This window comes from Nannobrachium achirus (genome assembly GCF_963921795.1).
Source record: "Nannobrachium achirus genome assembly, chromosome: 9".
NCBI lineage: Eukaryota > Metazoa > Chordata > Actinopteri > Myctophiformes > Myctophidae > Nannobrachium > Nannobrachium achirus.
Window position 1 is genome coordinate 2652428 of NC_137818.1, and position 23532 is coordinate 2675959.

The following is a 23532-nucleotide window of genomic DNA, read 5'->3' on the forward strand; positions in this document are numbered from 1 at the left end:
GCCGTCACCTGTACAGGACCAGCTGAGTTGAGTTGGCTGACGAGCTGCTGACACTATAAATTCCTCAGCCCATCTCCAAGCTCACAAACATTTCCAGCTGCTCAGCCTATACAATCCTGTGTGTTCATGTGTTAGTTCAGTGCCATACTAGTGAAAACAGCCGATCTACAAGCTCACTACGCTTTGTTGCTGAGACTATAAAATCCTGTGTGTTCATGTGTTAGTTCAGTGCCATACTAGTTTTCATTGCGGGTCTGGCACGTCCAGGTGACCTGGTCTAGTTACTATGGTGAAAGAAATGCAAATGCCCTCTTTCCGTGCCATACCTGAAGGCAGCATTCAAGAGAATTGCCTTGTTCAAACTCTCCTTAACTTGAATGCAGCATCTTATGTTGAAAGAATTGCCTTCTCTGTGTAGAAATCCATGCCGTTATCTCCAGTATCCACTTGATTATGCTTAGTTTACTGTGTTATATGCATCGAAAATATGCCGACATCCAAGATTGGAGGTCTGTTATTTTTAATATTGCCACCCAAAGGCCCTTTTAGAAATGTCAGCCACTGCCTCTCTAATATTCTATGCACGTCCCTGCTGTGTTCCATAGGAGAGAACAGTCTCTAGATAAGAAGTGTTGTGTTGTATCCTAACAGGAGAGAACAGTCTCTAGATAAGTGTTGTGTTGTATCCTAACAGGAGAGAACAGTCTCTAGATAAGTGTTGTGTTGTATCCTAACAGGAGGGAACAGTCTCTAGATAAGTGTTGTGTTGTATCCTAACAGGAGGGAACAGTCTCTAGATAAGTGTTGTGTTGTATCCTAACAGGAGAGAACAGTCTCTAGATAAGTGTTGTGTTTTATCCTAACAGGAGGGAACAGTCTCTAGATAAGTGTTGTGTTGTATCCTAACAGGAGGGAACAGTCTCTAGATTAGGGATGAGGCCGAATATTCGGCACCGAAAATTTTCGGCCGAAAATGGCTAAAAATGCATTTTCGGTTTTCGGCTGGATAGCTTTTAAAACCGAATAGTTGAGCACCGAATAGTGTGAAGGACAGGGGTGACCGGCCATGGGTCCTCAATAGGCGGACCGCAGTCCATGTCCGGACCGCGGCGCACCTCCGTCCGGACCGCGGCACATTTCTGAGAAATCTCCGCACAGTTGTATCTGACGATCGGACTGACTGTGTGTGATGTGTGTTTGTGTGTGCGTGGGTGTGTATGTGCTCATTCGCTCAAACACATACACAGGCTCACAAGACACACCCCTACGCCAATTTGCAAGCCCACAAAGCGTCGCGGGTGCAACGTGCTGTGGGCTTGTAGATCAAAGGTTTTCCTTCCCTCCGAAGCAGTCTGCTCTCCATGCTGCTCCCCCCTCCCCTCCCCTCTTCACACACTCATTCCGCTCGCTGCCTTAAAAAAGTTGCTAAAACCTCTTGGAAACCATTGCTCCCACTGGATTAATAACTTAGAGATCTTCTACCTTTGGCTGTTCAATTGGAGAGGACAACAGCAACACATTAATATCCACGATGTAAGGCTCCAACTGCTTGCATTAGACGAGAAATGGTCGCGAAACTCGCGATGCGTGATCATGCGTCTTTAACAATGTGATGTGTCGTCGCATATTATTGCCAGCTATCCTAGGCTGTGTTAGGTTAATAACTATGACTCGTTGACCCTGATTTGACTGGTCATTTGACATAGTCAATCAGCACAGTCTGGTTTGTGCAGTACGTGTGTCAACTAACTGAATGTCAAGTAATCCTCTCCCCCTCACGCTAAGTTCCACTTTATTTTCCATTCTGAACGACAAGCCTAATATTGCATTTATGCTCTTTAGTTTCCAATAATTAAACTATAAGCCAGTGTTTTATTGCTACACAATAAATGTAAATAATGTAGCCTACTCTACATGCATAAATAATTATCCATTCATCCATCCATCCATCTTCAACCGCTTATCCAGCATCGGGTAGCAGGGGTAACAGTTCCAACTGAGATTTCCAAAGTTCCAAATAATAATAATAATAATTAAAATAAACAATTCTAATGATTATAATAAACATACACATACATACAGTACATACTGTATAAATGTATCCGCCTTATTTCGCCTTCGCCTTTTTTTCGGACCCGGACCTGTTTCAAAAAAATATTTCTGGACCTTCAAGATTTGTATTTGAGGACCCCTGGGCCCTAGATCATTTTGCAACATACAGTATGTGCATTTGTTGTTGAAGGCCTGGCTGTTACAGCCCTTGTGTTTACAATAGTATTTTGTTGTAGGCCTAGATCATTCTGCAGTTTTAAGCACCTTGTTCTGATGCACTTTTATCTCTGTAGGATACTACTGCATTCAAAAGTGAGAAATAAATGTTTTATGGAACCATATGGTGATTATTATTTAAGTTAGGTTTTGCCATAATCAGGTAGCTTTACAACAAAGGTACAGCAATGGTACAAACATTTATTATACAAAATAAATTATATACATGTATTATTCGGCTATTCGGTATTCGGTATTCGGCGGAATGTTTCCAGTATTCGGTATTCGGTTTCGGCCAAGAATTTTGTATTCGGCCCATCCCTACTCTAGATAAGTGTTGTGTTGTATCCTAACAGGAGAGAACAGTCTCTAGATAAGTGTTGTGTTGTATCCTAACAGGAGGGAACAGTCTCTAGATAAGAAGTGTTGTGTTGTATCCTAACAGGAGGGAACAGTCTCTAGATAAGAAGTGTTGTGTTGTATCCTAACAGGAGGGAACAGTCTCTAGATAAGTGTTGTGTTGTATCCTAACAGGAGAGAACAGTCTCTAGATAAGAAGTGTTGTGTTGTATCCTAACAGGAGGGAACAGTCTCTAGATAAGTGTTGTGTTGTATCCTAACAGGAGGGAACAGTCTCTAGATAAGAAGTGTTGTGTTGTATCCTAACAGGAGAGAACAGTCTCTAGATAAGAAGTGTTGTGTTGTATCCTAACAGGAGAGAACAGTCTCTAGATAAGAAGTGTTGTGTTGTATCCTAACAGGAGAGAACAGTCTCTAGATAAGAAGTACCCCGGCCTGTTCAAACACACCTCCAGACAGAGCAGCTCCAACAACAACATGGACAAGTTCATCAAGAAGAGAAACGTCCCTCAGAAACTGCCCTCGGGAAAGAGGTAAAAAACTGCCATCCTTATTGTATGGATTGTATTGATTGCGACCGTGCGACCGAAGGTCGCATTTTACTATGAGAAACGGCACACAATTTCTCCGGCCTTCTGTCCATGTATGTTTTTTTGACAGTCTATGGGTTTGCCGCTCTGACATCACACTCTGACGTCACTGTGATGTCAGGGGAACCACACTAACAGAATCCCTTTAATGCTCATATATGGAGATCCCTGATGTCATCAATATTAAGCCCATATCTAACAGGACTTCATATGGGAATGCCCATATATGGAGGAAGACAGCTCATATCTGTGAGGCTAGTTCTACAGACAGGGATCTACATATATGGGCATAAAAGGGATTGTACGTATGATGTCAGACGTCATAGACGCCATAGGACTTTCACATAACGAATAACTGAGTAAGCATGTTTGGGCTCTCACAGCATATCTCCATATACAGTACATGGATCTCCATATATGGGTACCAGGAGTCTCCATATATGGGCAACTAGTCCACTGGCCAGACGGCCAAGACATGGCCCGACCTCGCCCTTTAGAGCCATTGCAAAGAAGAATTGCCCTTGCAGTGATTGCGACCGTTAGGTCGCAGTTACTATCAAAACCTCGACCAGCTGTCCGTCAGTCCGTCAGTCAGTCAGTCTGTCACACCCATCAATTCTCACATGGGCCTCTTCTAGCGCCACCATGAGGCAGATTCTTGCAAAACACATCTTTGGACACTGCTCCTACAAATTTTGACCTAAAATCACACAAATCGGTACACACTTGCTCTACACTCATGTCATCAACATGGATCTGTCCCATTTAGCGCCACCGTCAGGCCGATTTTTTAAAACACATTTTTGGACAATGCTCCTACAGATTTTGCCCTAAAATCACGCAAATCGCTACACAGCATGTCTAGACTCTTGTTATCAACATGGATCTGTCCCATATAGCGCCACCATCAGGCCGATTTTATCAAACACATCTTTGGACACTGCTCCTACACATTTTGCCCTAAAATCACGCTGTGACCTGACGGGCGCTTATCTCCCGATTAGGGAGTCTTACTGGTATGGTCTGGCTGTATGCAAGGCTAACGTTTCCCTCCCTCCCTCCAGGCCGGACATCCTCAAGTCGGAGGTCATCATCCCCAAGATGGAGCTGCAGTCGGTGCTGCAGGTCACCGTCCCGTCCTCCTGCCCCAACAACAACAACAACACCACCCACCACCACCACCACCGGACCTCCACCACCACCAACACCACCTCCTCCACCTCGCCCAGCCGCTCCCGCCGCGAGCGCAAGACGCGCCACCGCAAGCCGGGCAAGGGCAGCAGCGGAGACCTGGCGGGCCTCAAGGCCACGCGGCTGCCCTCGCCCTCCTCCGCGGCCCCCCAGGCGGGGGTCAACGGCACCGCGGACAAGGCCGACCACCAGGGGGCGTCCGGGAAGCAGCTACTGGACCCCAGCGCCGCCCTGCGGGGGCTGGGCCACGAGCAGCAGGCCAGGTGGGGGGACCAAGGTTATGATGGTTTTTCATATAGCAGTGAAGTCATGACGTGACTCGATCATCCCCCGGTTCCACGAAAGTAATTTCTCTATGGAGAATAATATTGAGTCACCTTAAATCGTCTCATATAAGCATTGCGGTCCAAAAATAAACAAACGGTCTTTGCGATATTGTGAGGTGGCTCTGTATGGTTTATGATAGTCAGTCACTCATAAGTGATAAAGCCTGTTTCTAGCAAAAATGTAACTAAGTCGGCAACAGTAACATTAGTGTTTTCTCACCATCAGTTGATTCTTCATATCCATATGAGTCAAACCGCTGAGATAATTTGTTTATAATTGGAACACAGTTCTTTTATGACGCCATATGAAAAAGGTCTATGGGAATTCAGAATGGGGGAAGAAAACCGCGAACCAGGTAGGATGTGTAAATTACGTCACACTTCACTACTCTATTACAGTTGACTTATCGATTGCTAAGGCCGCAATCACATCTATGCGTGTGACATCTTCTCCGTATCTTCTGAGAATGAGGGGGGTCCAATTCATTGTCAATGAAGGTCACATGGTTTTTTGTCGTTGCCGTGTCTCTTGCTCAACCGAAGGCTGTCTTTTGGCCAAGAGACACGGCAACGACAAAAAACCATGTGACCTTCATTGACAATGAATTGGACCTCCCCCTCCGCCACTCATTCTCAGACGATACGGACACGATAGCTGTCGCAAATGGATGTAGCGCGCCTAAGAGTTGATGTTTACAAAGGAAGTAAACAGAGCAGGAAGTGCTCACAGAGAAATGCGTTTTTTTGTTTTGTTTTTTTACAAAAAAATAAATAAAATAAAATGCAGATCCGGTTGATTTTGGATTGTTTTGAATCAAATCGAATTAATCTAAATTTGGCCAACTCGGGCCTCGTTCTTTTAGTTTTAGTTCGTTTTGACCTTTTTTTCATTTAGTTTCATTTAGTTTTAGTTTTTAGAGTGGGTTTGCTAGTTTTTATTCTTTTTTATTTTACGCTTAGTTTTAGTTTATTTTTTTATTAGTTTTATGTAATTTTTATTTTATTTATACTTTTGTGTTATTTGTCAGGTGCAGGATTAAAAAAAGTCAGAGTAAGAAGGCCTATTGTGTAATAAAAACACCACTGAAAAAGATATATCTTAGTTAAAGGCCCACCTCTGGGACAACCAGATCTTATTTTGTTGTTGTTTGGGACACGATCAACACAATAACCGAGTTATTTTTTGTGTTCAATCTGTGTTTTTAGATATTTTAGTATTTCAGCATGTACTAGTGATGCGTTTTGCATCATACGAGTCATCATGCTGCATCATATGATGCAAAATGCATCATCATTCATGCTGAAATACTAAAATAGCTAAAAACAGATTGAACACAAAAAATAAGGGTTGTGTTGATCGTGTCCCAAACAACAATAAAATACGATCTGGTTGTCCCAGAGGTGAACTGGCCCTTTAATGTTGGTACAGAGAAAACATTATTAAAAAAAAAAAAATATATATATAGGAAAATAAAAACATTTTACTAATTTTTTACTCAAGTCCCTACTGCTTGGGACCCAGTGGGATAGACACTCCCAGTGGGATAGACACTCCCAGTGGGATAGACACTCCCACTGGGATAGACACTCCCACTGGGATAGACACTCCCAGTGGGATAGACACTCCCACTGGGATAGACACTCCCACTGGGATAGACACTCCCAGTGGGATAGACACTCCCACTGGGATAGACACTCCCACTGGGATAGACACTCCCACTGGGATAGACACTCCCACTGGGATAGACACTCCCAGTGGGATAGACACTCCCACTGGGATAGACACTCCCACTGGGATAGACACTCCCACTGGGATAGACACTCCCACTGGGATAGACACTCCCAGTGGGATAGACACTCCCACTGGGATAGACACTCCCACTGGGATAGACACTCCCAGTGGGATAGACACTCCCACTGGGATAGACACTCCCACTGGGATAGACACTCCCAGTGGGATAGACACTCCCACTGGGATAGACACTCCCACTGGGATAGACACACCCACTGGGATAGACACTCCCAGTGGGTGTAATTAATGGTTGGTATTTCCCACCCAGGCAGCTGTCGTCGTCCAGCCCAGACCTGATCTGCACCGCCCTGGAGGCGGGGAAGAAGGGAGACCCCTCCTCTTCCTGCTCCGCGGGGGGGCTGGAGAGGAGGGGGGGTGGTAGCCACAGCGCCTCCGAGGGGCTGGGAGGTAGGGATGATAACAATTCATCTGAAATCCGTCAATTGCCGTTAAGACATTTTTCGATTAAATTAAACGATTATTAATCGTTTTTTTTTGCTAGTGAAAGTTACAGTTATGGTTTGTGTGATATCAAATGTGATCTTACCATAATTACACTTATCCTTAATCATATTCTATCATTATTGAAAGACTTTTGGGGAGAACTCCAATAGAGAGCACTGCAGAGGGGAGGTGTGTGTGTGTGTGTGTGTGTGTGTGTGTGTGTGTGTGTGTGTGTGTGTGTGTGTGTGTGTGTGTGTGTCCAGCTGAAGCTCGTTGATGCTCATTAATGTTATATACATCAAGGCAACTATGTTTCTACACGTATCTACACTACGGTTACACTTCCACAGGCCAACTACTGACACATGTAACAAAGACATTTTTAGGTTTAATGAATTAATCGATTATTTGCATCCCTACTAGGAGGAGGGGCCGGGGGGTCGGAGGGGGCGGGCCTCCTGGACGAGACTCCGCCCCGCAGTGAGACGCCCAGCGAGGACGCCGCCTCCTTCCCGTTCTCCAGCAGCCCCGACTCGCCCTGTGGGCGGGGCGCGGCGGGGGGGCCCCGGGGGTCCCTGGGGGGCGGCGAGGACAAGGAGGAGGGGGCCGCGGGCCTCCCCGCGGGGGGCCGCATGCCCCGCGTGTCGTCGGGATCGGGGGGCATCGGGGGCAGTCAGCACCTCACGCCCTCTGCCATCCTGTACCGCGCTGCCATCACACGGAAACAGGTAGGACTGAGGCTGGGCCTGGGCGATCGTCTAACCTTCCCTAGTCACCACTCGTGCATTGATAGCTCATGCACGGTCTGACATGAAGCAGAGGTGACGTCAGCTCCTTTCCTTCTCCAAGGCTACTCCCAGCCATCCGTTTGCTGTCTGTACCCTGGTGCTCCTACTGCAGCCATGCTTGGGGCTATGCTAGCGAAAATTTTCAGTTCTGTTCTTGAGTCACACATGGACTATTTGCGGGGACATTTACGTAAACGGATCGCGAAACGCACGGGGAGATCGATGATCGGCCAAAACCCCCATTCTATCCCAATGGAGATCGAGAAAATCACGTGAGCTAATGACCTGGGAAAAAAAAAAAGAAAAAACAACGGCGCTGTCCAAGAAAGAGGGGCGGCGGGCTCATGTTTATAAACATAATATTATGTCTCAGATCACAATACAATAATAGAAATGTCACGGCTAATCTACCAACCACCATTCTATTTCGGACGGCAAAGTGTTAAGTTTTGTAAGATTGACGATCAAATGTCCTCAACAGATCATAATTTTCTTCTTTTTTTAACTTCATATTAGGACCACAGATGTTTACTAAAGAAAATGTCAACTTTTTTTTTATAAAACATAAGAATCAGTTGAGAGGCACATTTCTGCTGGCATTTATTTTTTGTAGGAAATTATGTTTTGTTTCATGTACACCAAATGTACATTCTCAATTTAACGCTGAAAAAACTCAAGTTACCGAAGTTAATTTTTCTATGTAACTTGAAACTTTATAAGTTATATTTCTCCAGGGGTATAACTTTAACTTCATCAAGTTACTGCCATGATGAGTTACTTGTAACTGTACAAGGTACTTTCAAAGTAACTTTCAAAGTAACTTCCCCAACACTGGATATTCGATAATGTTGTTGAATACCTCGATACTACTCACGATATCAGTAAAAACAATGGCATTAGACCTAGAATTATTGAATGCTTTAACTATTGAAAAATAGCTGATATGCAAGCTTACAGCGCGGCTTGTAGATCTGCTATTTTTGAAAAATCATGATTTTTCTTTGCAAGTCTTTGAATATATCTACTTAAAAGCTAACATTTGTAACTTTAATATTTGCTTCTGGGTGGTCCCTGGAACAACATGTTTTGAGATGGGGGTCCGTGGCCAAATACATGTAATATTGGGGGTCCTTGACATGAAAAGGTTTGAGAACCACTGATTTAGAGGAAGGATTTAGAAGTCGGGTCAAGGATCGGGTCAAAGATATTCAAAGACTTGCTCGCGTTTTCACGGTTTTTCAAAAATAGCAGATCTACAAGCTCGCAGCGGGGCACTCGGTGCCGCGCTGTGAGCTTGTATATCTGCTATTTTTCAATAGTTAAAGCATAAAATAATGGTTAAAGTGGTTAAAATCTAACGCGACTCGGGCGCGTTCCAGGTATTTGAGAGTTAAGACAATTGCATTATATAGTTTTTAATAGGGCATTCACGAATAGTGATTTTTAGTATTCGAATTATTCGACCGGACTGACCAAACTGTCAAATATTAACACTTATGTTGCTATGATTTTTTCTCTTCAATGTCCCACGTTGCCATGGTTACCATAGACTTCCATGTAATTGCGCAATTGTGTAAAAAGTGCACGCCCATGCCTAGATAATGCACCACGTGTGTAGAGGCTGTTCACAGCTTTCAAACAAAAATATCCGCTTGGAAATCCGTTAAGGCATTCATGATTTATCAGCCATTATGTTTTCTTCAGATGTAAACAAACATGGCTGCCATGTTTGAAAGAATGGGTTGGTATGGGGGTTAAACATGCAATTTCGCGATCGCGATCATGCCTAACACATTTCTGGAGGTCCAAAAAACATTTTTGAAAAAAAGAATTTTGAAAAAAAAAATCTTTTTTTTTTTTCAAAAACGGCCCAAACTCGGGAAACTCGGGGTTGGCACAGCGTTGGTACCAATACAAACTCGGGAAACTCGGGGTTGGCACCAGATGTGTTAAGTAAGCAAGAGGCGAACAGTGTGAAAATAGCAGATCTACATGCTCACAACGCCTCGCAACGCATGCACACTGCATTTCTACATTTCCATTTTCCAACAATGGTTTTATTGAAATAACCACACCTGGTTACAGATGGACTGTTTTTTTTTTTTTGCATGTGCTACGTGCATGCATAGTATGTCAAATCCCGCCCCATTTTGCTCTTGTTACCAGGTGGGACGAATAACCAGGGCAGATTCTTTTTATAATGGAAGTGGATGGGGAAAAAAGATTTTTCATAGCCTCATTATAGCTATTTAAAGTACCAAAAGAAACACATCATATTAATGAAAAGGGAAGAAAAAAGTACAGTAGTTACATTGCAAAACAGGAGTTTTCCCCCGAAAATATATGTTTTGATTAGTTTAATCCTCTGGATCAGGCAGAGGACAGAAATAGAAAGAGAAAGCGCAGTGCATCTTGGGTAGGAAGCTGACAGCCTGCTTATAATTCCACTGCATAATAGGCTGGCTGTCGTAATTCTGCCCATTTAAAATATATGTGCCCAATAGAAACTCTTAGTTACATTGATAAGGTTCAAGTGAACTAGTCTGTTGAAGCTTATTCATTATAATGATCGAAATCGCTATGATCACGCAGTGCCGTACTGCACGCTGGCCGTGCTCCGCATCACCGCACCACGGTGAAAGAACGAAAGGACTTAATCCCACTGCACAACTCCACCCCCGGTAGCAAAAAGTGAATGTTTTGTTCTGGTTGGCCAGTCAGGGAGTCTCAGGGACCAATCAGAAGGCTGACAAACGGTCTATTAAATACACCAATAATATTGATCAGATGACAAGGTGCTGTGGTTTGTTCAGCTCATCTCCAGCTGTGTTGTTTGTTGTGTTCCCCGTCGTCATGACTACAGAGGAGGGGCGTGTCTTCAGAGGAGGAGGAGGGTGAAGTGGACAGCGAGGTGGAGTTGCCACGGAGACGGTGAGTGAGACTCCATTTATAGAAGTCTAACTCCTCCATGGAGAACAACGTCAGGTCATCTTCAGATCGTCTCATATAAGAATTGTGGTCCAAAAACGGTCTCAGCGATATTGTCGGGGGAGGTGTGGCTCGGAATGGTTTATGATAGCCTGTCACTCATTTGATACAGTCTAATACTAATACATTAAAGTGATCCCTGACTAATACGACAAATATGCCTTAATACATTATAATTGTCCTCTATAACTACAATGTAAAATTAAAAACACCTTCAATATTTTATTTCTTCAAGAAATAGCTAATCTTTAATAGGGGAAATGCATGTCGCAAGTTGATGATGTCATAAATGTCATGTGTGATCTAACCCTATGGAATTTATGGAATGCATGTTGTTTTTATTTGCACATGCATGCCATAAATTCCATAGGGATAGATCACACATGACATTTATGACATCATCAACTTGCGACGGGCATTTCCCCTATTGAGTGAAAGATTAGCTATTTCTAGAAGAAATAAAATATTTAAGGTGTTTTTAATTTTACATTGTAGTTATAGAGGACAATTATAATGTATTAAGGCATATTTGTCGTATTAGTCAGGGATCACTTTAAAGTCTTCTTGCCGTCGGTTGATTCTTCATATCCATATGAGTCAAACTGCAGAGATCATTTGTTTATTTTTGGAACATGTTCTTATGTAATGTGATATGAAAAAAAAAAGAAAAAAAGGTTTTCAGAATGGGGAAAAAAAGCGACTGTGTTAACACATTCTGCAATTAAAAAAATCTCTTTTAAGTTCCACACTGCCAAGTCACCATAGACTTCCATGTTACTGAATTTCCCCCTTGGGATAATAAAGGTATCTATCTATCTATCTATCTATCTATGTAATTCATAGTGCACGGATCATGCACGCCCATGCCTAGATCATGATGCACCATGTCTGTGCACGCTGTTCACAGCTTTCAAACAAAAAAATCCGCTTGTAGAATGTGCGGTCCGGTCCGGCGGCGGTGCTGGGTTACTTGGAATCGCACATGAGTTCTGGGCGTCATCGAGTTGAAGCGACGCTGATTCGCATACGGATTTCCAACCGAGGAAAACCTCTTCAATGAGAGCACGTCCAGACCTCTGAATCGCCCAAACAACATTTTTAAAGGGGTGTGGCTAGCGACTCAGGGTCTGGAACCAGGCTACGTGTCAAACCGCCTCCCATCTGAAATGCGATTAACCCATTTAGGCCTAGAATTATTGACTGCTTTAACTATTGAAAGCTGATATACAAGCTCACAGCGTGGCACCGAGTGCCGCGCTGTGAGCTTGTAGATCTGCTATTTTTGAAAAATCGTGAAAATTTGAATTTTGGCCCGATTCTATACGTGTCTTTTGAATCCTTCTAAGGTTTTTTGAAAAAACCTATGTTTCTATGTCAGCAATCTGGCCAGCCATCGTCAAAGAAAAGGTCATTTTCACTTAAATGGAGCTCAGTTAGTCTGTTCTTGAGAGACTGCTATGTCAGTGGTTCTCAAACCTTTTCATGTGAAAGACCCCTGTAAAAAAATATTCATATCTCAACATATATATAGTATGGTTCACCATTCATATAGTTCAGCTCAGGGACCCCCCAGAAGCAAAATCTGAGTTACAAACGTTCGCTCTAAAAATACATGCTGTATATTCAAAGATTTGCACACATTTTCACGACTTTTTCAAAAATAGCAGATCTACAAGCTCGCAGCGCGGCACTCGGTGCCGCGCTGTGAGCTTGTATATCTGCTATTTTTCAGCAGTTAAAGCATTCAATAATTCTAGGCCCTAAATTTAAATGATGTCAGACGTCGGTGCTTCGTTCCCACCACTAATAAACAAATAAACAAGGTGTATTTCCCCCCCCTCCCAGTCGTCCCACCAGCATCACCAAATGCCAGTCGGTGTCGACGTTCAGCTCAGAGAACCTGTCGGTGTCGGACGGGGAGGAGGGCCACACCACGGACCCCTCCCACAGTGGGACCCCCGACGTGGTGAGCACCAACACCGAGGACCGCCTGGACGACCGCAGCGACGACCTGCTGTCGCAGGGCTCCGAGATCCCCGCCGACAACACCGACCCCGAGAGGTCCGAGAGGGACGGAGCGGGGACCCCCGGAGCGGGGACCCCCGGGCCGGGGCGAGCCCCCAAAACCCCTCCCACCCTGGACCTGGGACACAGCGCTAATGAGGTAGCCATGCTGATTGATTGATTGATTGATTGATTGATTGATTGATTGATTGATTACTTTAGTAACAGTTTGCAGAGACAGGTACAGGGAAGGACAGTAGAATACAATACAGGGTCTGCTAAAAGGATTATTCCTCCAAAGCCAAAAACATTGAAACATTTAAGGACAAAGAACTATACTGTACTATGCTAACACATCATGGGGGGGTTAGTAGGTAGGTTTAGATTGTTCCTAATTGCAGCCACCTGTAAGTGTTGCACATGCTGCTCATGATCACAGACAGACAGACAGACAGACAGACAGACAATTTAGGCATTTAGCAGACACTCTTTATCCAGAGCGACTTGCGTGATCAACTAGCGTCACAACGTTGACGCTAGTTGATCACGTTCAGGAAATGCGACATAACAGACAAGCGACAACAACAAAAAACAACACACGTTACAATATTGTTTTTCTCTCTTCTTTTCTTTACACTTGTGTTTGGCTCTCCTCTCTGGTTTTATCTGTTTAGCTCACGTGATTTCTCTCTCCTCTCTTGTTTTTCTCATGTGCTCAGCGCGCTGTAATCAAATAGTAAATACTCGCGCTCTGTAATGACGTCGGCGCTCCGCGCTCGGGTCGCACAGCAAGTGATGTTTGGACAGTTTGATGTGACTTGCATGTGACTTGCGTATAACTCTATGGGGTGGATGTGGTTATACTGCTTTCAGACTGAGACAGGTGTCCTCAAATCCGATTTGAATCGGATTTGAGTGACCTGCATGTGACCCGTCTGCATTTAGACTATTTAAAAAAAAATCTGATTCCTCTTTTGATGTGTCACAGATCTGATATCAGGCTAGATTTGGGTGGCATCATCATCAACACCTGCTGCCAACAACGGCCAAGGGTTGTGTTTGATATCGCAGTTTACATATTTAATTAAAACCCTCTCTCCCTCTCTCTCTCTCTCTCTCTCTTTCTCAGGGCCGAGGGTTGTGTGACGACTCTGACTGCGACAGCGCCGAGCTGGACCAGTCGGGCAGCGGGGAGCCCAGCCGCCCGCCCAGCGCGGGGGGGGCCTGGGGGGCCGGCCTCAGCCTGCCCCAGGCGGGGGGGCCCTCCCCCCAGCACGGAGGCTTAGGGGGGTCCCCCCCCCAACAGCAGAGCCCTCCCTGAGAACCTTACTATGGACGCTTTGCCAAGCCCCTCCCCCCAATGACCTCACAGTCAAGTCCCTCCCCCAATGACCTCACAGCCAAGTCCCTCCCCCAATGACCTCACAGCCAAGCCCCTCCCCCAATGACCTCACAGCCAAGCCCCTCCCACTACCTTACAGCTAATGGTGCGTTCAAAACGGGATAGTTCGAGCGGCGTGATTAATTACATACAAAGTGAACTTAAAGACTCAACGACGCACGACCGATCCGAACGGGCAGCGCGAACGACGCGGTATCTTCGCCCAACAGCTGGAAAAATCCAAGTGAAGCGACTCCACCCATTGCGTCCTGACAACCAATCAGCTTCACACTGGATGTTTGGTTTTGGGGGGCGTGGTTTTCTGACGTGACATTTCCCAAAGTGAAGCGATTGAAGCGACCAGAAACAAAGAAATCGCTTCAGGTTTGAACGCAGCATAAGCCCCTCCCCCAATGACCTCACAGCCAAGATCCCCTCCTTACAGATAAGACTTGATTGACACACAGGAAAATAAAGGTGCCAAGGGGAACCGAAAGGGTTCCGCCATAGAAGAACCGGGGTTCTTTGAAGCAGTGGTTCTCAACCTGTGGGTCGGGGACCCCCAAGGGGTCTTAACTTAAAAAAAAATCTCACTCAACACTAAACAAACCAGCATACAGTGTAAAGTATAGGGTGTATACATTTATACATACATACATACATACATACAGTGTAAAGTATAGGGTGTATACATTTCTCAGATTAAACAGATTGTCAAACATTAGAGGCAGAAATTGTGAAAATAGCAGATCTACAAGCCCAGGTTGAGAAGCATCGCTCCGAAGAACCTTGAACCAACTTTAACCCTATAATAATAACGTCTACGTCTCTTCTGTCACATCGGTTCACCTGTTGGGCCCGTTCACCTGTTGGGCCCGTTCACCTGTTGGGCCCGTTCACCTGTTGGGCCCGTTCACCTGGTGGGCCCGTTCACCTGGTGGGCCCGTTCACCTGTTGGGCCCGTTCACCTGTTGGGCCCGTTCACCTGTTGGGCCCGTTCACCTGTTGGGCCCGTTCACCTGGTGGGCCCGTTCACCTGTTGGGCCCGTTCACCTGTTGGGCCCGGTCACCTGTTGGGCCCGTTCACCTGTTGGGCCCGTTCACCTGGTGGGCCCGTTCACCTGTTGGGCCCGTTCACCTGTTGGGCCCGGTCACCTGGTGGGCCCGTTCACCTGGTGGGCCCGTTCACCTGTTGGGCCCGTTCACCTGGTGGGCCCGTTCACCTGGTGGGCCCGTTCACCTGTTGGGCCCGGTCACCTGGTGGGCCCGTTCACCTGTTGGGCCCGTTCACCTGTTGGGCCCGTTCACCTGGTGGGCCCGTTCACCTGGTGGGCCCGTTCATACTCCACGTATGGTTCGGTTCGAGGCCGAATGAATGACGGTCTGATGACCCCAGCCGGACAAAGAAAGAAAGAAAATAAAAGGTTCTCTAGAACCACATGAGGAACATAAAGAACCCTTCATTAAAGGGTTCTTTAGCCTATAACAGCCTTTTTAAGAGCCATTATTTTTCTGTGTGCAGGAATTGAAGACCGGTTGACTTTGGGTTCGTCCGCAGGGTTCCACTTGTAAAAAAAAAATATATATATATACTCTGTCCAATAGCAAAGTAGCAGATCTACAAGCTCACAACTCATCGTGTTGCGAGCTTGTAGATTGTAGGTTTGCGTGCGTGTGTGTGTGTGTTGGGGGGGGGGGGGGGGGAGCAGACGGACGGAACCCTGGGACGTCCCACATGGAGACGGCGTTAGGAGATTTGTCACGAGTTTCACTTTCTGATCTTTTTGGCAGCTTTATGACATCATGGTTAAGATGTCTCTATGGCAGGGGTCTTCAACAGGGGGTCAGGGACCCCCTGTGGGGGTCCCCAGAGTTACTACAGGGGGTCCTCCAAATCTTTGAGCGATGGAAACTTTTTTTCTCCTTTTTTTATATTAACCACTTGAACCCTAGCGTCCATATTCTGAGAACTTTAGCCAACAATAGCAGATCTTCAAGCTTAGCTTGTAGATCTGGTGTAGAGGGGGAAAAAAGAGCAGACTAAGTACAGAGTGAAAGGTCAAGTTTATTAAGTATTGATGGTTCAAGTGGTTAAATATCTGAAAACACAAATTGACATGAATCCAAAATACACTGATGATTGTGCTGTCAAACAATGAAACTATGTGGAATCTATGAACAGTTGTGGGGGTCCCTGCTTCATCTCTCTCTCAACTAAGGGGTCCTTGGCCTGAAAACGTTGAAGACCCCTGCTCTATGGCTTTATACGTCCACGCCGCCACCCCGAGACCCTAGATCTGAACTTTAGGGCCTACGGTACGATTGAATCGTATTTCCGTGTGGGACCCTGTCGGTCGGTCGGTCGGTCCTTAAAGGACCAATGGGGTCTGCCCCGCGTCCGGTCGGTGTGGACAAGGCCTTATTTTGAAGTTTCATAGAGTTATTGTGTTTATTGAGGTCAATACTTAAAGGAGAATTCTGGACTGGGAGGTTTTCTTTCCCTCACCTTTAACTGGTGTTGTGGGGCGAATGGACAAGATCGCCTGTTATCAGTGTTGGGGAAGTTACTTTGAAAGTGAAAACAGCAGATATAGCTTATAGATCGGCTGTTTTCACTAGTTTTGTGGCGACAGTCTTGTATGATGAAGCAGGGCAAAAGACATTTGAAACTTGGGGATACGAGGTTTTCTGCCCGACAGTGACGATATCTTAGCGATTATGTTGCGAGGAAAACGTTGAGATAACAGCCATTTTGGTTAGAACTGACTGAAAATAACTTTGTACTTCAAGTTTAAAATGATACTAAATATTCTTTCAAGTGTCCAAATAAATTCCAAATATTATCAAATGATCTCGCGGCACCCCTGGACTGCCGTCGCGGCACCCCAGGGTGCCCCGTCACCCACTTTAAAAACCCCTGCTTTAGTAGAGAGCTGGCCGACGCTGTGGACCAGAGCTAGGAGGAGAACGCCGCCAACTAAAGCTCAGAGACCCTCTGAGTCCCGAAGTCTCCTTTAACGCCCGATCCATACCTCCACGCACGATGGGTGTTGGGCGACACCGCCATGCGACAACGTATAGATTACACTTTTACCTTTAGACACTGCTCCAGTTTAGCAAAAAAAAGAAATTAAGATAAAAAATTCTCCCACAGTGAGCACACACACACACACACACACACACACACACACACACACACACACACACACACACACACACACACACACACACGGTTGCATCACTATACATGCGAGGAGGATTTTATGAATGACATTTTTTTAATGTTATTACTTTTTTTATTTCGCCATTTACATTTTTAACCCTAATCCTATGATATACATGCAAGGAGGATTTTATGAATGACATTTTTTATTTTGCCATTTTTAACCCTAATCCTGCCAAAATAGCAGATCTACAAGATCAGCGTGTTGTGAGATTGTAGACATTCGGTCCTCACATGTATAGCGCACGCACGCGCACACACACACACACACACACACACACACACACACACACACACACACACACACACACACACACACACACACACACACACAGTGGGAGAAGAAGCCTGACCTTCCAAACTCTTTAACGCATTCAGATACTAATAAATAAATAAATAAATACATAAATAAATAATAATGTAAATATTCATAACGTACCAACATGAAGAAATATCAAAGTTTATTTTACGTGTAAGATAGAAAAGAAATAACAAATTAAAAAAAAGCGTTAAGGACTAAATGGTATGCAGCCCTACGAACAAAGTGCATGACTTAAAAATACATGTTTTATCATTTATGTTTGGGACGTGTCCGTTTTATATTTTGTGAGAAAGTTTACACTTTTTTAAAAATCCTGAAAGTATTATTAACTTCACCGGTTGTTTTGGTTTTGTTTTTAGTTTTTTTGTTAACTCATTAAAAGCCTCAGACATTAACGGATTATAATATCCAGAGTGCCTCCCACCCCCCCCCATTCACGGCCGTTCTCTTATTTTGTCTTATTTTGAAGGCCACCGGAAGTACTTCCGGTCTGACGTCATCGGATCCTTCGACTGAACCGATCATTGTTTATGTGGAGCCATGCTGGATCGGCTCGTAGCGTTTATACATGTGTTTTATAAGCGAGCATCTGCCTCCATCTTCGCTTCTAAAGTGTAGTTTTGAGATAATGGACATTAAAGATGAGGCGGCCCGTCCACCTCAATGTTATGGGATGACTATTGTGTGCTCGTGGAGCCGTGATGATGACAAATCAGCGCGGATTTCGTCTCCGGAGCGTCGGCCATTGTACTAGGTATTTTTACTCGCCGTTACAGTAATATATTACTTTTCCCGCGACATCGCGTGGATGGCACTATAGATACTCTATTACTTTTCCCGCGACATCGCGGGGTTGGCTTTTAATGAGTTAATAAATATTGATGTTGACAAAAAATAAATAAAAAAAAACATGAATGATGTCACAATGTAATGAACAGCTCACGTAAACATCAGACATGGACGCTGAAAAGGCATAGGAAACCCTAAAGGCTCGTTGTGTAGTTGTGTTTTCCGGTTCAGGTTAAAAAACGCGGGTTAGGGTTAGAGGCGTTGTGAGTTTGGTAGATCTGCTGTTTTAGGCTGCCTACAGTTCTCAGGGGGGTCCCCAGATGATTAACTTAAAGGAGCTATAGTCAACTTTTTCTTGAAAAACGGATGCTAAAATTAAAATGTTTCGAAAATATTTTATAAAAAAATAAGCTTCATATATGTGTTTCTATTCAAAAATGACCTAAAAAAAACGTAAAATAATGATAAAATAATCATTTTGGCCATTGTCAGACCAACACTTTGTTTACATTCTAGTCTATAGACTAGGATGTAAACAAAGTGTCGGCCCTACAATGAAAAAGTTGACTATAGCTCCTTTAACTCATACAGTGCCAGGCGACTTTTAGAGCAACTTTCTCACTATGGAGTTCCCTGCCAAGCGACTTTGGGCGACTTTTACTTAGAAAAAAAAAAAAAAAAAAGGGTTTTTTTTTTTTTTTGGACCCAATTAAATCTAGTAAACATGATTTCAATCACGATTTTGCATGTTCCACCCCCCATACAACCCCATCTTTCAAACATGGCAGCCATTTTTGTTTACATCTGAAGAAAACATTATGGCTGATAAATCATGAATGCCTGAACGGATTTCCAATCTTTTTTTTTTTGTTTGAAAGCTGTGAACAGCCTGCACAAACATGGTGCATGATCTGTGCATGGGCGTGCATGATCTGTGCACTATAAATTACATGGGAGTCTATGGAGGCTTCTGGCACTAGTGCCACTCGAGGGGCATTTTAAATTGGCAGTAAGTGAGTTAATGTGCAACATTGTTTTCTCACTCAACAGTAAACAAACCAACATAAAGTTTAAGTGCATAGAGGGTATCTGCACGTTTCTAAAGTGACAATTTGAGGACTTTTTAACTCATTTAGTGCCACCCCTTTCACCACTAGAGGGCGCCCAGTGGCCATAGAAAATCCCATAGAGATATGCTGGTATATGCAGAAGCCCTGCAGCCATGACTTGCCTGAACACTTTCCTTTGTGCATGTACAGGAAGAGGATGAAGTTAGCTTGAAGTTAGCTATTGGCTACCAAGCATTTTAGAAGCCTTATTTTCGTCAACTTAGCCATGATTAAACCTTGCACACCTCATGCATGGGAAAAAAACAGAGAAGAATGAGCTCTAAAAAATCCAATGCAATCCTGGATTGCATTGGAGTGGATTTGTGCAGTTTGTTCACAGCTTTCAAACAAAAAAATCCGATTGGAAATCCGTTCAGGCATTCTTGAGATAATCGCCATTATGTTTTACATGTTATGTAAACAAACATGGCTGCCCTGTATGTTAGATGGGGTTGTATGGGGGTGGAACATGCAAAATCGCGATTGAAATCATGTTCACTAGATTTGATGGGGTCCAAAAAAAAAAAAAAAAAAAATCAAAAACAATTTTTTCAATTTTTTTTTTTTTTTTTTTTTTTTTTAAAGCCGAACTTGTTCGGGATCGGCACTCTGCGATACGATAATAAAGCCGAACTAGTTCGGGATTGGCACTCAATGAGTTAATACCTCTAAAACGACAAATTAAACATTGGCCAAATTGTCAAGTATTAGAGGCAGATATGTGTATAACACGGTTCTATCGTGAAAATAGCAGATCTACATGCTGTTGTGAACATGTAGATATGCTATTTTCACAATAGAACCGTGTTAAACTAAATGTAATGCCTCAACTCTTAGTGAACGGGTGAACGCTAACCTGCCGACGCAGGCCTGGTGAATAAGTCTAAAACCCTAAGCCTAAGCCTAAGCCTTACTCTAACCGGAGTACTGGGGATTGGGAACAGCGGGACATCGACGTATCCACATTTAGCCCATGTGGTTTTGTGACCTGAACTGGAAAAGACAAGCTACAAAACCAGCCAAGGGTTTCATAGGCCTTTTATTAGGATTCTCAGTAGGTAATATTCATGTTGTAATCTTTTTTCCCTCATCTTTCACCGGGTCGATTTAGCTTTAAAGCACAGTAGACTTGGAGACTCGTCAGTTTCTAATCAGTGGATAAAAACATCTCACCAGTATTGTGGCAAGGTGTCTGTCTATACAATGATAATATTGTGTGTCGGGTGGAAAACTCATAATGTCCAAAACTTTTACTCAACAGGATTCAAAATCCCCAAAACGGCAAAGGATAGCAGATCTACAAGCTCAACACACCTCGCTTTGCACCGCATTTCTAGCTTGTGAATCTGCTACTTTCGATAATGTGTTTAGTGCCATGGTTCTCAAAGTGGGTTCCATGGACTCTGTGGGTTCCTTTAGCAGGGTCTAAATTGACCCATACAGGTCGTTAACTCTGACAGTGTACAAATGGAACCAAATGAACCCGTTAGGGTTCATTTGGTTCCATTTGTACCCTGTCAGAGTTAAGGGGAGACCTTGACATTTGAACGTTTGAGAAACCCTGGTTTTGTGCGACGCTGTGGTAAAGGATAGCAGGGCCTTGATTAGTAAAAGTTAGGAGGTTTCTGCCTGACAACGATATATCAACTGCACTTAAAGACCAGCATTGGGTTTTTACAACAAGGGTTCATATTTTAGATTGTAATTAGAGAAAAGAAAAGATGAGTGTTAAAATGTTTTCATTTACTTGTTTCTATCGTTTTAGCCATTTTAATGATTTTGATTCCAGGGTGGGGGCATGCGTACAAGCAGCTAAATAATGTATTTTTAAACACAATAAGCCGGTCATTTCTTTATTACTATTTACAGTAACACTACTAACTAGCCTCCATAAGTCACATCTGCCCATGAAAGATTGTGGTGTATCTTGGGAATGGGCTTATTGTGTCTGAAAAAGACATTCTCGAATTACAATCTAAAATATGAACCCTTGTTGTAAAACAATTTGTTTCATACCTAATCTTCATCTTATTGGTCCTCAACTATAATGTTCATTCACTGCATAATATATTACTCTACTCACACACTGTGTCAGAAAAAAATACAAAAAAATGAAAACTAAAAGGAAGAAAAGCAAAAGCATTAAGTGTAAAGTGAAGGACCAGACCTGCCTACAGCTGGTAGAGGTTCTGAACGCTCCACAAGCCATGTCTGAGACACACAGCAGGTAAACATAGAAATAAATGGTGCCATCTCATAATGAACATTAATGAGGAACAATTAAGGCCTAGAATTATGTAATGCTTTAACTATTGAAAAATAGCAGATATACAAAGTGCCGCGCTGCGAGCTTGTATATCTGCTTTTTTAAATTTTTTATTGTGACCATTGTGTAAATCTTTGAATATATCTTTTTAAAAGCGAACATTTGTAACTCAAATATTTGCTTCTGGGGTGGTCCCTGTAACAACATATTATGAGATGGGGGTCCGCGGCCAAATAAATGTAATTTTGGGGGTCCTTGACATGAAAAGGTTTGAGAACCACTGATTTAGAAGAAGGGAATAGAAGACATTTATAGAAACGGGTCAAAAATATTCAAAGACTTGTACAAAATTAATGTTCACGATTTTTAAAAATTAGCAGATCTACAAGCGAGTGCCACGCTGTGAGCTTGTAGATCTGCTATTGTTTTAATAGTTAAAGAATAAAATAATGGTTAAAGTGGTTCAAATCCAAAGTGACACAGATTAAATGGCTTAATATGAATATTAGGTTTGAAAATGTGTGAATTGTTCCTTTAGTTTAACCCTCCTCTCATCCTTTATGATTACAGCAGCAGAGCTAAACCAGATCAGAGATGAAACACTGCTCTCTGGTGGTCAAAAGTAGAATAACAATAAGAATGGTTTGAATTATTAAATGTAGATTTTTTTTGTTTTTATACGGCATTGCACATTGTATCTGTAACATAGGAATTGTATCAAAATCTAAAAAAAATATGAGCAACAATAAATAATGTATTGGTAAAAAAGAAATGTGTGTAAAGTTTGTTTAAGAACAGAAATATTGATGCAGAGACAGAATAGCAACTCACTCCTTTTCCAAACTCACTTTGCTACATTCCAATCCTGTCCAAGAGTTAAAGGAGTAGTTCACCCCCAAAATACTTTTTTTTTTACTCACTCCATGGAAACTTGATTTCAGTAATATTTAGTTTTAGTTTGTGTGGCCTTCCTAAGCAAATACTGTGATTATAATAAATGTTCCTCTATTGATTCTGGATGGTAACCTCGCCTACCAGGCTTTCTGGGGGAAAGCCTGGTGTTCGTTCACAACAGGCCGTTTGGTTTCCGCCTAAAGCGCAGAAACCACTAGAAGAAGCGGCGTCGCTTTGATTTGGTTCCTCCGTTTGTTTCCCCAATCCCTATTAAAATGCTCCAGTAGCCTAGTGTAGTCTTGCCAGTCGCTACCAGTTGGAACAAAAGATGCATATCCCAAACACATTTTTCAAAAACAAAACTACTCCGCATCAAGGAGTTTATTAGGTAGGCCCTAAAAGTATGTCCTTGAGCGCAGGGGAATTATTTGGGGTTAAAACTGAATCTGGTTTGATAGTTCCGGCAAATTGTAGTCTTTGAGTACTACAACATGACGTAGAGTGGTTTCCTCTTCCGACCGGTTCAAACCTCGCAAAGTGAAGTGATCCCAGACTACTGTATGGAGACCCAAATGCATTTGGGTCTCCATCCAGTAGTCTGGGTTAGGAATCAACAGCCCTACAAAGAGTCTCCTCAAAATATTGGCTTAGGAATGTGACAAAAACTAGATAATTATATTGAACTCAAGTCTCCATGGTGTGAGTATTGTAATCGATAGGAAAAAAAGTCTTTTTGGGGTGAACTACTCCTTTAAGGCCAGTCCACACCAATGCAATGTATCAATGCACCAATTTAT

General features: G+C 43.5%; 1 protein-coding gene across 1 annotated transcript in view; it reads left to right on the forward strand.

The window, feature by feature from the left end:
- map3k12 (mitogen-activated protein kinase kinase kinase 12) overlaps positions 1-14072 on the forward strand; it is a gene marked incomplete at both ends in the record, with an annotated part of 46877 nt that extends 32805 nt beyond the window's left edge. The window contains 8 exons of the mRNA XM_080733934.1: positions 3030-3161; positions 4283-4385; positions 4428-4672; positions 6796-6935; positions 7395-7699; positions 10623-10690; positions 12593-12911; positions 13881-14072. Coding sequence (XP_080590060.1) covers positions 3030-3161; positions 4283-4385; positions 4428-4672; positions 6796-6935; positions 7395-7699; positions 10623-10690; positions 12593-12911; positions 13881-14072 — 1504 coding nt within the window. The remainder of the gene's footprint in view (positions 1-3029; positions 3162-4282; positions 4386-4427; positions 4673-6795; positions 6936-7394; positions 7700-10622; positions 10691-12592; positions 12912-13880) is intronic.
- Positions 14073-23532: the final 9460 nt, after the last annotated feature.